The sequence below is a fragment of the Lolium rigidum genome, chromosome 1 (genome assembly GCF_022539505.1).
Source record: "Lolium rigidum isolate FL_2022 chromosome 1, APGP_CSIRO_Lrig_0.1, whole genome shotgun sequence".
NCBI lineage: Eukaryota > Viridiplantae > Streptophyta > Magnoliopsida > Poales > Poaceae > Lolium > Lolium rigidum.
The window spans coordinates 264,513,777-264,524,991 of record NC_061508.1 but is presented as its reverse complement, the minus strand read 5'-3'; the positions used below and the strand labels follow the sequence as shown (position 1 = coordinate 264,524,991).

The 11,215-nt window shown below is 42.7% G+C and overlaps 1 protein-coding gene across 1 annotated transcript; it reads right to left on the bottom strand.

The window, feature by feature from the left end:
* Window positions 1–664: 664 nt before the first annotated feature.
* LOC124658413 (peroxidase P7-like) lies at window positions 665–1,770 on the bottom strand. The gene is made up of 3 exons (XM_047196748.1): window positions 1,558–1,770; window positions 1,301–1,483; window positions 665–1,219 (listed from the first exon to the last, which is right to left on the bottom strand). Exons 1-3 carry the CDS (start codon window positions 1,768–1,770, stop codon window positions 665–667), a joined length of 951 nt encoding a protein of 316 aa, XP_047052704.1.
* Window positions 1,771–11,215: the final 9,445 nt, after the last annotated feature.

Here is an 11,215-nt window from a genome sequence, read left to right as displayed (position 1 = left end):
AAAAAAAAAACTTAGAAGACAAAATTGTATGTATCTATAAATCGGCATACAATTATAGGGTGAATTATGATATATGGATTTGTTCAGATTCATTTAGAATCCTTGATGTTTCGCAGATGGCTATGAAGTACATTATTATCTAACAAATATCTCGATTTCTAGAATGTGTGATTGTCTACCATAGTCTCGATAGAGTTGAGCTATATGTTACAACGGCTCAGATCTCATAATCTTTGTCAATCGCCTAAACTTTGTAGATTTGTGGTATTTGTCACTAGGGTACCAACAAATTGGTGTTTGTTCAAAACCCCTGATACTCGCTGTTTTTCTTACATTAGCCCCAATAGAGGAGTGTCTCTAAAAAGAACAAGGTGGTGGAAATGCTCGTAGGGCGAGTCATCCTTGATCCATGATGGTTAAGATTAAGCACTCTTCTCTTCTTGTTTAGTTGAAGCCTACTAAAAGAACTCCTCGAACCTAGAGCAAGTAATCCGATCAAAGTATTATAGTAGGTCCGGGCAATGGATTTGATAAACGGGCATCAACCATCACTGCTTACGTTCTTCAAAAGAATCGACACTACATATTGTAGTGCTATCTATTACATTAGAGAATCCCCACTATCGAATGTTTCGAGTATTTAATTATCTGTTCGACGACCTAGCTATCTATTGACGACTCTGCAGTTCTTCCTGATCTGTCCGGCGGCGCCGGTGAGCGGGTTTATGTTCCCCATTTTTATCATGGCCGTCACGAAATCTTTCCGGAAGAGCGCAGGGTTGGCGCTGTACTGCCGCACCAGCGCGTCTTGCGACCCTCCGTTGAAGAGCTCCTGGTCGGAGTGGAGCAGGCCGCGCCGTGCCATGAGGTTCTGGTAGTAGGAGTTGTCAAACACCCTCGAGCTGTGCACGTCCATGGGGGCCAGGTGGCTGTCGCCGCCGGATCGCGGACATGTCTTGCGCCGCCGCGCAGCGAATGAGGAGTTGATGTTGGCGTCGTTGTAGACGTGGTCACGGAAGGTGGAGCACCGGGCCAGGCCGATGGTATGCGCGCCGGACAGCGCCGTCATGTCGGTCGCTGAGAGCCCTTTGCTGGCGAACGTGGAGATGAGCGTGGAGAGGCTTGAGCCGGAGCTGGGGAGGTTGGCGTTGGCGAGGGATTGGCTCGCCGTCGTCGAGTCGCGCCGGCCCAGCGGCACTTTCCAAGTCGGTCCACGGAGCTGATAAGGTCGCAGAAACATCAAATTAACTAGAGTAGCAAAGCAAACCGGCAGTGTCGGCGATCTTTGGCAAGGACGTACCAGAAATGTTCCGTCGCGCGCGGCAAGGGCGAGGATGTCGGCGCAGGAGACGACGCCGGGGCACTTGGCCTCCACGCGCGCCTTGATGGTGTCGATGACGTCGAAGCCGCGCAAGGAGTTGGCGTTCGGGCCAGCGGACTTCTCGCCTCCGGCGGCGTCCAGAAGGATCGAGCCGTCGCAGCCCTGCAGTACATCCATGTTAATTAGATACGCCCAGAATATCATGATACCTGAAGTGTGCGACTTATGTTACGTACCTGGACAAAGCAGTCGTGGAAGAAGAGCCTCAGAAGCGACGCGCCGACCCGCTGTTCCTTGACGACGGCCTGCTTCATCACCTCCCACACGGTAGTCTCCAGGCTGGGGCAGGATCTGGAGTAGAAGGTCGTCGAGAGCTGCGCGTGGGCATGGGCAACCAAGGAGAGGAGAGAGACGGCGAGCAGGCAGTGCATTATCCTAGCATCAGCCATGTGGATCAACTACTTTCGAGATTTGCCTCACTTTGTTGATTGCATCATCTGTAAATTCTGGCTTTCTGTTTATGGCTCTTCCGCAGACTTCCAATCATGAGCCTTAATTTGTGGTTAAAATTGGAAACTACTAGTATGTTTTACTGCTACGGAACAAAACGGAAACTATGGAAGCGATTAATTGTTTGTTATCTTCATGAATTATTTTGAGGGAATAAATAATTTCATACCAGTTTAGGAATTTATTTGTGCTTAAGGGTATTGGCGGGTAGCAGAAGACTTATGGGTCCGCCGTCACCTTTCACTGGTAGAAAAAGAGGCTTCCGTCCAGCCCCATTAGTCGCGAAAATATAGGAACCGCGACTAATGGAGTCTTTAGTCGCGGTTCGGGAGGCGAACCGCGACCAAAGGCCTGGGCCCAGGGCGCTCGGTGGCCAGCTGGTGGACGGGAAGAGCTTTAGTCGCGGTTGGCCTGGCCAACCGCGACAAAAGGTGCCCGAAGAAAAATATGGCATATGATTTATTTTTCCAGATGGGTCTTCTGGTAAAAAGGAGGTCATGAGGCGAGCTACAAGTCATGGGACCCACCATATTGGGGATGTCCTAGTGGACCGCGCCATGGGTCCTCTCTTGCTCCCGTGGCTCCTTCCATGGGCCCCCAAACCTCGGGGTCTTCGTCGTCCTGAAGGATAGCATGCTATTTTTTCTCTATTTATTTAGAGTCTTTAAGGTATCACAACTATAAATATGAAAAAAATATTGTATGCCTCCTAAAGTTAAGTATAATTGCAAATAAGTTTGAAGGAAAATTCCATAAATCATCTAAAATCTGGTAAATAGTACACAATTTGGCGCGTGGATCCATCTTGGCCAACCTTTGATTTTTCCAGTATTTTATCTTGATCCGGAAAGTTTAACAACTTTTTTGTTTCTTTTCTAACCAGAATTGACATTGGAGATGTCCCATCACTATATGTGTTTATTTTTCTGGAAAATCATCACTATGTATAATGCTATTTGGTGATGCATTTTTTTACCAGCCACTGTACGCCTGGCCCAGGGTAGGGGCCCGGGGCGGCCATCATGGGCCCTCACACAATGGAGGGGATCCACATCTCACTTGTCATGTGTTACTTACAGGTCACACGAATAACGTTGCAAATCTGATAGTTTTGGAGTTGAGCAAGCTCTAACTCAATTCTCGCGTGGATGAGAATTAGCAAAATCTGTATAGACGCACTCCCAATCAGATATATCTTATGCATTTCTTTAGTCTAGACAACTTGTTAATGTAAAAAACGAACAAAATGAATATAACATACTGCTAATTTCCCCATCCTGAATTTGGTTTAGTGCCAAATTTGGATCAAATCTATGGTAGTAGTAGAGATATATTTAAATTTGGAGAAAATAATATTTTTACTTGCTGCCTGTATGGTGGCTTTCCACTGTATGTAAATGGTTTAATTTAAACTCTATCTCTTGATTCGGGTTGTACTTCACTAGCGATCATGTAAGCTTCGCCCCCTATATCCAAACCTGACCGTCTCCTCCTTTGGCCCGAGGAAAGAGGCCGAGTCACTGTTGGGAGGAGACAGATGCCAAGATTCGGTCGGAGAGCGCAACTGTTGGAAGGAGATCTTAGAGAATGTACCATTGAGGTATAAACATATGTATATACCTCATTTTCCCCATTAATTAACTTGAGATTTTGGGTGAAATGATTAGGCGCTCTAAGATCTAGATAACACAATTCAAGTAAATAAATTGTAGGAATCACTAATTCCCAGCTAGCGGAGAAATAGTTTAGCGCCCACCCGATTCACCATCTGTTAGATCGAGGAGGCCATGAATCATTCTTGCTTGTTACTTGTTTCACGCGATCAACTCATATCCTATATTGTCGTTTTATTTTCTGGACGCAACTCTCTTTGTGGACCTTGTGTTGGTGTGGTTAGCGCGAAGAAGCACATATGAGACTTCGTGGGGTTAGGTATGCCTTTTCTTCTGACATTTTTCTAACACCTTTTTTCTTAGATAATTTTGTAGCTACAGGAATTTGTCATGTGCCTATCTTTTCGGCTGCAAATCAGGTTTCAATTGAGGTTTGTTTTCCAATTTTAAATGGAGTTTAAAATAATATATTTTTTAGTTGCAACTAGTGTTGCAATTAATTTGTTTTTACCAGTTACAAGTAGGGTAGAAACTAAGGTGTTTTCTAGTTGCAAGTCAGGTTGCTTCAGTTGTAAGTCAGGTTGCAACTGAGTTTTTTTTTTTCATTTACAAGTGAGATTACAACTTAGATACTTTTCTATTTACAAGACGGGTTGCCAAAAAGATATATGAGTTACATTTTCAAGTAAGAAAAATATGCTTAAATATTAGATTTACGTTGTGATTTGTCCTACATAAAATATTGTTTGATTGTTTTGTGTATCAAGTTTTGCTGGCTTTCTAGGTGTTACAACAAAACAAAGGCTTTGAAACCAAACCAATAAGCCCACACATTGAGTACCTAGCAGTCAGCCAAGCCTAATCAAGCCCATATACCATAGGAGGGAATGCGGTACATGACTAAGTGAGAGCACCATCCCATCTGCTACATGCCTCATATCCTGGGAGAATAGGATTTCCCCTACCACTCCGGAAATCACCATTAACGGAAGAGTGTTTTTCTCTGCAATCTGACTGGTTGATTCCTCTAGTGTGACCATCATGCTCGGGCTAACAAAGGAGTTGATTTGTTTTGATTACTCGACCTTGGTAGGCTCGTGTGTCACCTAGGGTTTTAGGTTAGATCGGATGGAGCTGTTCCAAGAAAAGGGTGAGACGAGTGAGACCTATGTCCATGCAAGGACTAAGCCCTCGATCACAACAATGTGTAAATAAGACAAAAATTAATTAAATAAGAAAATAAAGTAAACAAAGTAGTTTTTTTAAATAATGAAGTGATGGTATTAAAAGCGCAAGTAAATCAGATATAAAGGTGTTTCTTATTATCTAAAATGGACCTGGGTTTAAGATCTCTGATACGTCCATTTTACATCACTATTTTATATCATAATTTACTGTTATTCATTGATATCTTTTCATATTTAGAGGTGATACTTATGTTATTTCATCTATTTTGCATGTTTCGTGATTATTGGAGAAACGCGCACCGGAGTCAGGATTCTGCTGGAAAAAGCACCGTCAGAATGCAATATTTTGGAAGATCAACAACTGACGGGAATTATACTGAAAATCCTATTTTTCCAGAAGACGAAGATAGAAAAAAGGAGGAGCCGAGGAGGGCAGCCATGGGCCCCCCATAGGCCGGCGCGGGCCCAGGCCTGGCCGCGCCGCCTTGTGGGGAGGGGGCCCACAGCCCCCTCCGGCCTCCTCTCCTTCGCGTACTTCTTCGTCCCGAAAACCTAAGCTCCAGGGGATAATCGCGAAGAGTCACAGCCGCCTCTACGGGGCGGAAAACACCAGAGAGAAAAGAGCTCTCCGGCAGGCTGAAATCTGCCGGGGAAATTCCCTCCCGGAGGGGGAAATCGACGCCATCGTCACCGTCATCGAGCTGGACATCATCTCCATCATCATCACCATCATCATCACCGCCATCTCCACCGCTGCACCTCGTCACCGCTGTAACAATTAGGGTTGGATCTTGATTGTTTGATAGGGGAAACTCTCCCGGTATTGATTTCTACTTGTTATTGATGCTATTGAGTGAAACCATTGAACCAAGGTTTATGTTCAGATTGTTATTCATCATCATATCACCTCTGATCATGTTCCATATGATGTCTCGTGAGTAGTTCGTTTAGTTCTTGAGGACATGGGTGAAGTCTAAATGTTAGTAGTGAATTATGTTGGTTAATATTCAATGTTATGATATTTAAGTTGTGGTGTTATTCTTCTAGTGGTGTCATGTGAACGTCGACTACATGATACTTCACCTTTATGGGCCTAGGGGAATACATCTTGTATTCATTTGCTAATTGCGGGGTTGCCGGAGTGACAGAAACCTGAACCCCCGTTGGTATATCGATGCAGGGATAGCAGGATCTCAGAGTTTAAGGTTGTGGTTAGATTTATCTTAATTACTTTCTTGTGGTTGCGGATGCTTGCAAGGGGTATAATCACAAGTATGTATTAGTCCTAGGAAGGGCGGTGCATTAGCATAGGTTCACCCACACAACACTTATCAAAACAATGAAGATTAATCAGCTATATGAAGCGAAAGCACTAGACTAAATTTCCGTGTGTCCTCAAGAACGTTTGGTCATTATAAGTAAACAAACCGGCTTGTCCTTTGTGCTAAAAAGGATTGGGCCACTCGCTGCAATTATTTCTCTCGCACTTTACTTACTTGCACTTTATTCATCTCGCTATATCAAAACCCCCGAATACTTGTCTCGTGAGCATTTACAGTGAATCCTTCATCGAAACTGCTTGTCAACACCTTCCTGCTCCTCGTTGGGTTCGACACTCTTATTTATCGAAAGTACTACGATACACCCCCTATACTTGTGGGTCATCAAGACTATTTTCTGGCGCCGTTGCCGGGGAGTGAAGCGCTATTGGTAAGTGGAATTGGTAAGGGAAACTTTTACTGTACGTGCTGTTTTTATTACTGCCTGCTGCTATAATTCATTATGGAGAGGTCTTCTCTTGAATTCCTCTTTGGAAAATCTACTACTACTGCAAAGGTAGTGGATGAGACGCCAGGTGAGAAAGAGGTTTGATACGTCCCAAACGTATCTATAATTTCTTATGTTCCATGCTACTTTTATGATGATACTCACATGTTTTATACACATTATATGTCATTATTATGCATTTTCCGGCACTAACCTATCGACGAGATGCCGAAGAGCCAGTTGCTATATTCTGCTGTTTTTGGTTTCAGAAATCGTAGTAAGAAAATATTCTCGGAATTGGACGAAATCAACGCCCAGGGGCTTATTTTTCCACGAAGCTTCCAGAAGACCGGAGGAGATACGAAGTGGGGCCACGGGGCGCCGCCACACTAGGGCGGCGTGGCCTAGAGGGGGCGCGCGCGGCCCTAGCGTGTGGAGCCCCCATGACGCCTCCTGACACGCCCTTCCGCCTACTTAAAGCCTTCGTCGCGAAACCCCCAGTACCGAGAGCCACGATACGGAAAACCTTCCAGAGACGCCGCCGCCACCAATCCCATCTCGGGGGATTCAGGAGATCGCCTCCGGCACCCTGCCGGAGAGGGGAATCATCTCCCGGAGGTCTCTTCATCGCCATGATCGCCTCCGGATCGATGTGTGAGTAGTTCACCCCTGGACTATGGGTCCATAGCAGTAGCTAGATGGTTGTCTTCTCCTCATTGTGCTATCATGTTAGATCTTGTGAGGTGCCTATCATGATCAAGATCATCTATTTGTAATCCTACATGTTGTGTTTGTTGGGATCCGATGAATATTGAATACTATGTCAAGTTGATTATCAATCTATCATATATGTTGTTTATGTTCTTGCATGCTCTCCGTTGCTAGTAGAGGCTCTGGCCAAGTTGATACTTGTGACTCCAAGAGGGAGTATTTATGCTCGATAGTGGGTTCATGCCTCCATTAAATCGGGACAGTGACAGAAAGTTCTAAGGTTGTGGATGTGCTGTTGCCACTAGGGATAAAACATGGATGCTTTGTCTAAGGATATTTGTGTTGATTACATTACGCACCATACGTAATGCAATTGTCTGTTGTTTGCAACTTAATACCGGAGGGGGTTCGAATGATAACCTGAAGGTGGACTTTTTAGGCATAGATGCATGCTGGATAGCGGTCTATGTACTTTGTCGTAATGCTCTGATTAAATCTCATAGTACTCATCATGATATATGTATGTGCATTGTTATGCCTTCTTTATTTGTCAATTGCCCAACTGTAATTTGTTCACCCAACATCTGTTTATCTTATGAGAGACACCACTAGTGAACTGTGGACCCCGGTCCAATTCTTTACATCTGAAATACAATCTACTGCAATTGTTCTTTACTGTTCTTCGCAAACAATCATCATCTTCCACACAATACGTTTAATCCTTTGTTTACGGCAAGCCGGTGAGATTGACAACCTCACCGTTACGTTGGGGCAAAGTACTTTGATTGTATTGTGCGGGTTCCATGTTGGCGCCGGAATCCCCGGTGTTGCGTCGCACTACACTCCGCCACCAACAACCTTCACGTGTTCCTTGACTCCTACTCGGTTCGATAACCTTGGTTTCTTACTCGAGGGAAAACTTGCCGTCTGTGCGCATCACACCTTCCTCTTGGGGTTCCCAACGGACGTGTGTCTTACACGCCATCAAGCTCTTTTTCTGGCGCCGTTGCCGGGGAGATCAAGACACGCTGCAAGGGGTGTCTCCCACATCCAATCTCTTTACTTTGTTTTTGTCTTGCTTTGTTTTACTTTATTTACTTCTTTGTTTGCTCTTATATCAAAAACACAAAAAAATTAGTTGCTAGTTTTACTTTATTTACTGTCTTGTTCTCTATATTAAAAACACAAAAAAATTAGTTACTTGCATTTACTTTATTTAGTTTGCTTTATTTACTACTGCTAAAATGGGTACTGTTGAGAATACTAAGTTGTGTGACTTTACTAGCACAAATAATAATGATTTCCTATGCACACCTATTGCTCCACCTACTACTACATCAGAATTCTTTGAAATTAAACCTGCTTTACTAAATCTTGTTATGAGAGGGCAATTTTCTGGTGTTAGTTCTGATGATGCTGCTGCCCATCTTAATAATTTTGTTGAACTATGTGAAATGCAAAAGTATAAGGATGTAGATGGTGACATTATAAAATTGAAATTGTTTCCTTTCTCCTTAAGAGGAAGAGCTAAAGATTGGTTGCTATCTCTCGCCTAGAAATAGTATTGATTCATGGACTAAATGTAAGGATGCTTTTATTGGTAGATATTATCCTCCCGCTAAAATTATATCTTTGAGAAGTAGCATAATAAATTTTAAGCAATTAGATAATAAACATGTTGCTCAAGCATGGGAGAGAATGAAATATTTGGTGAAGAATTGCCCTACCCATGGACTAACTACTTGGATGATCATCCAAACCTTTTATGCAGGATTGAATTTTTCTTCGCGGAACCTATTGGATTCAGCTGCTGGAGGTACCTTTATGTCCATTACTTTGGGGGCGGCAACAAAGCTTCTTGATGATATGATGACAAATTACTCGGAATGGCACACGGAAAGAGCCCCACAAGGTAAGAAGGTAAATTCTGTTGAAGAAACCTCCTCCTTGAGTGATAAGATTGATGCTATTATGTCTATGCTTGTGAATGGTAGATCTAATGTTGATCCTAATAATGTTCCTTTAGCTTCATTGGTTGCCCAAGAAGAACATGTTGATGTGAACTTCATTAGAAGTAATAATTTCAACAACAATGCTTATAGGAATAATTCTGGTAACAACTATAGGCCATATCCTGTCTGCTAAAGGTAATAGTTATGGTAATTCTTATGGGAATTCTTACAACAATAATAGGAGTGTACCCCCTGGTCTTGAAGCCATGCTTAAAGAATTTATTAGTACACAAACTGCTTTTAACAAATCTGTTGAGGAAAAGCTTGATAAAATTGATATTCTTGCTTCTAAGGTTGATAGACTTGCCTCTGATGTTGATGTTTTAAAATTGAAAGTTATGCCTAATAAGGATATTGATAATAAAAAATTTACTACATCAAATGCCATCCAAGTTCGAATTAATGAAAATATTAGATTGATGGCTGAACTGCATGCTAGGTGGGAAAGAGAAGAAAACGAAAAACTAGCTAAAGAAAATAATGTAGCTAAAGTTTGGACTATTACCACCACTAGTAATGTTAATGCTTCACATGTTGCTACACCCCCTACTATCAATGTTAAAATAATTGGTGTTGTCAATGTTTCTACTCCTAGTGCAAAGCATGCAAAATTGCCTGAAATTGCTAAAACTGCTGAAACTGATAAAACTGCTGAAATTTTTCAAAATATTGGGGACAATGATCCCATTGCTGTAGATCATAATGGTTTAGATTTTGATGATTGTCACATCTCTGAAGTTATAAAGTTCTTACAAAAACTTGCTAAAAGTCCCAATGTTAGTGCTATAAATTTGGCCTTTACAAAACATATTACAAATGCTCTCATAAAAGCTAGAGAGGAGAAACTAAAACTTGAAACTTCTATTCCTAGGAAGTTAGAAGATGGTTGGGAGCCCATCATTAAGATGAGGGTCAATGATTTTGATTGTAATGCTTTATGTGATCTTGGTGCAAGTATTTCGTTATGCCTAAGAAAATCTATGATATGCTTGACTTGCCACCATTGAAAAATTGTTATTTGGATGTTAATCTTGCTGATAATGCTATAAAGAAACCTTTGAGGAGAATTGATAATGTTCGCATTATGGTTAACAATAACCTTGTCCCCGTTGATTTTGTTGTCTTGGATATTGAATGCAATGCATCCTGTCCCATTATATTGGGAAGACCTTTTCTTTGCACTGTTGGTGCTACCATTGATATGAAGGAAGGTAATATTAAATATCAATTTCCTCTCAAGAAAGGTATGGAACACTTCCCTAGAAAGAGAATGAAGTTACCTTATGATTCTATTATTAGAACAAATTATGATGTTGATGCTTCATCTCTTGATGTTACTTGATACACACTTTCTGCGCCTAGCTGAAAGGCGTTAAAGAAAAGCGCTTATGGGAGACAACCCATTATTTTACTTCTGCACTTTGTTTTATATTTGAGTCTTGGAAGTTGTAAATACTGTAGCAACCTCTCCTTATCTTTATTTTATTGAATTGTTGTGCCAAGTAAAGTCTTTGATAGTAAAGTCAATACTAGATTTGGATTACTGCGCAGGAACAGATTTCTTGCTGTCACGAAATTGAGCCGCCCCTGCTGTAGAAAATTTATTAAAATCTGCCAATTTACGTGCGTGATCCTCAGATATGTATGCAACTTTCATTCAATTTGGGCATTTTCATCTGAGCAAGTCTGGTGCCTCTAAAAAATTCGTCTTTACGGACTGTTCTGTTTTGACAGATTCTGCCTTTTATTTCGCATTGCCTGTTTTGCTATGTTTGATGGATTTCTTTGTTCCATTAACTTTCAGTAGCTTTGTGCAATGTCCAGAAGTCACTACTAGGGAAAAGCCTATAGGTGGAGGCAAGTGGTGCCGGCGCACCACCATAGGCATGCGCCGGTGGAACTTGTTGCCGGCGCACCAGGAAACCGCCGCGCCGGCGATGCCTTCCCACCGCCGGCGCACCCGCGTGACACGACGCGCCGGCGCTATTTCCTGGCAACACATCCCCCCCAACTCGGCCAGGCCCACGAAGCATTGCCGGCGCACCAGCCCAGGAGCGCGCCGGCGGTAATTTTTCTATTACCGGCGCGCTCTTG

Bases quoted from the DNA above. Each gene is read 5' to 3' on its own strand.
- LOC124658413 (XM_047196748.1), bottom strand. From the start codon at position 1,770: ATGGCTGATGCTAGGATAATGCACTGCCTGCTCGCCGTCTCTCTCCTC. The intron at 1,484-1,557 runs GTACGTAACATA...GATGTACTGCAG, and splicing joins TCCACGACTGCTTTGTCCAG to GGCTGCGACGGCTCGATCCT. The intron at 1,220-1,300 runs GTACGTCCTTGC...CGACCTTATCAG, and splicing joins CGCGCGACGGAACATTTCTG to CTCCGTGGACCGACTTGGAA.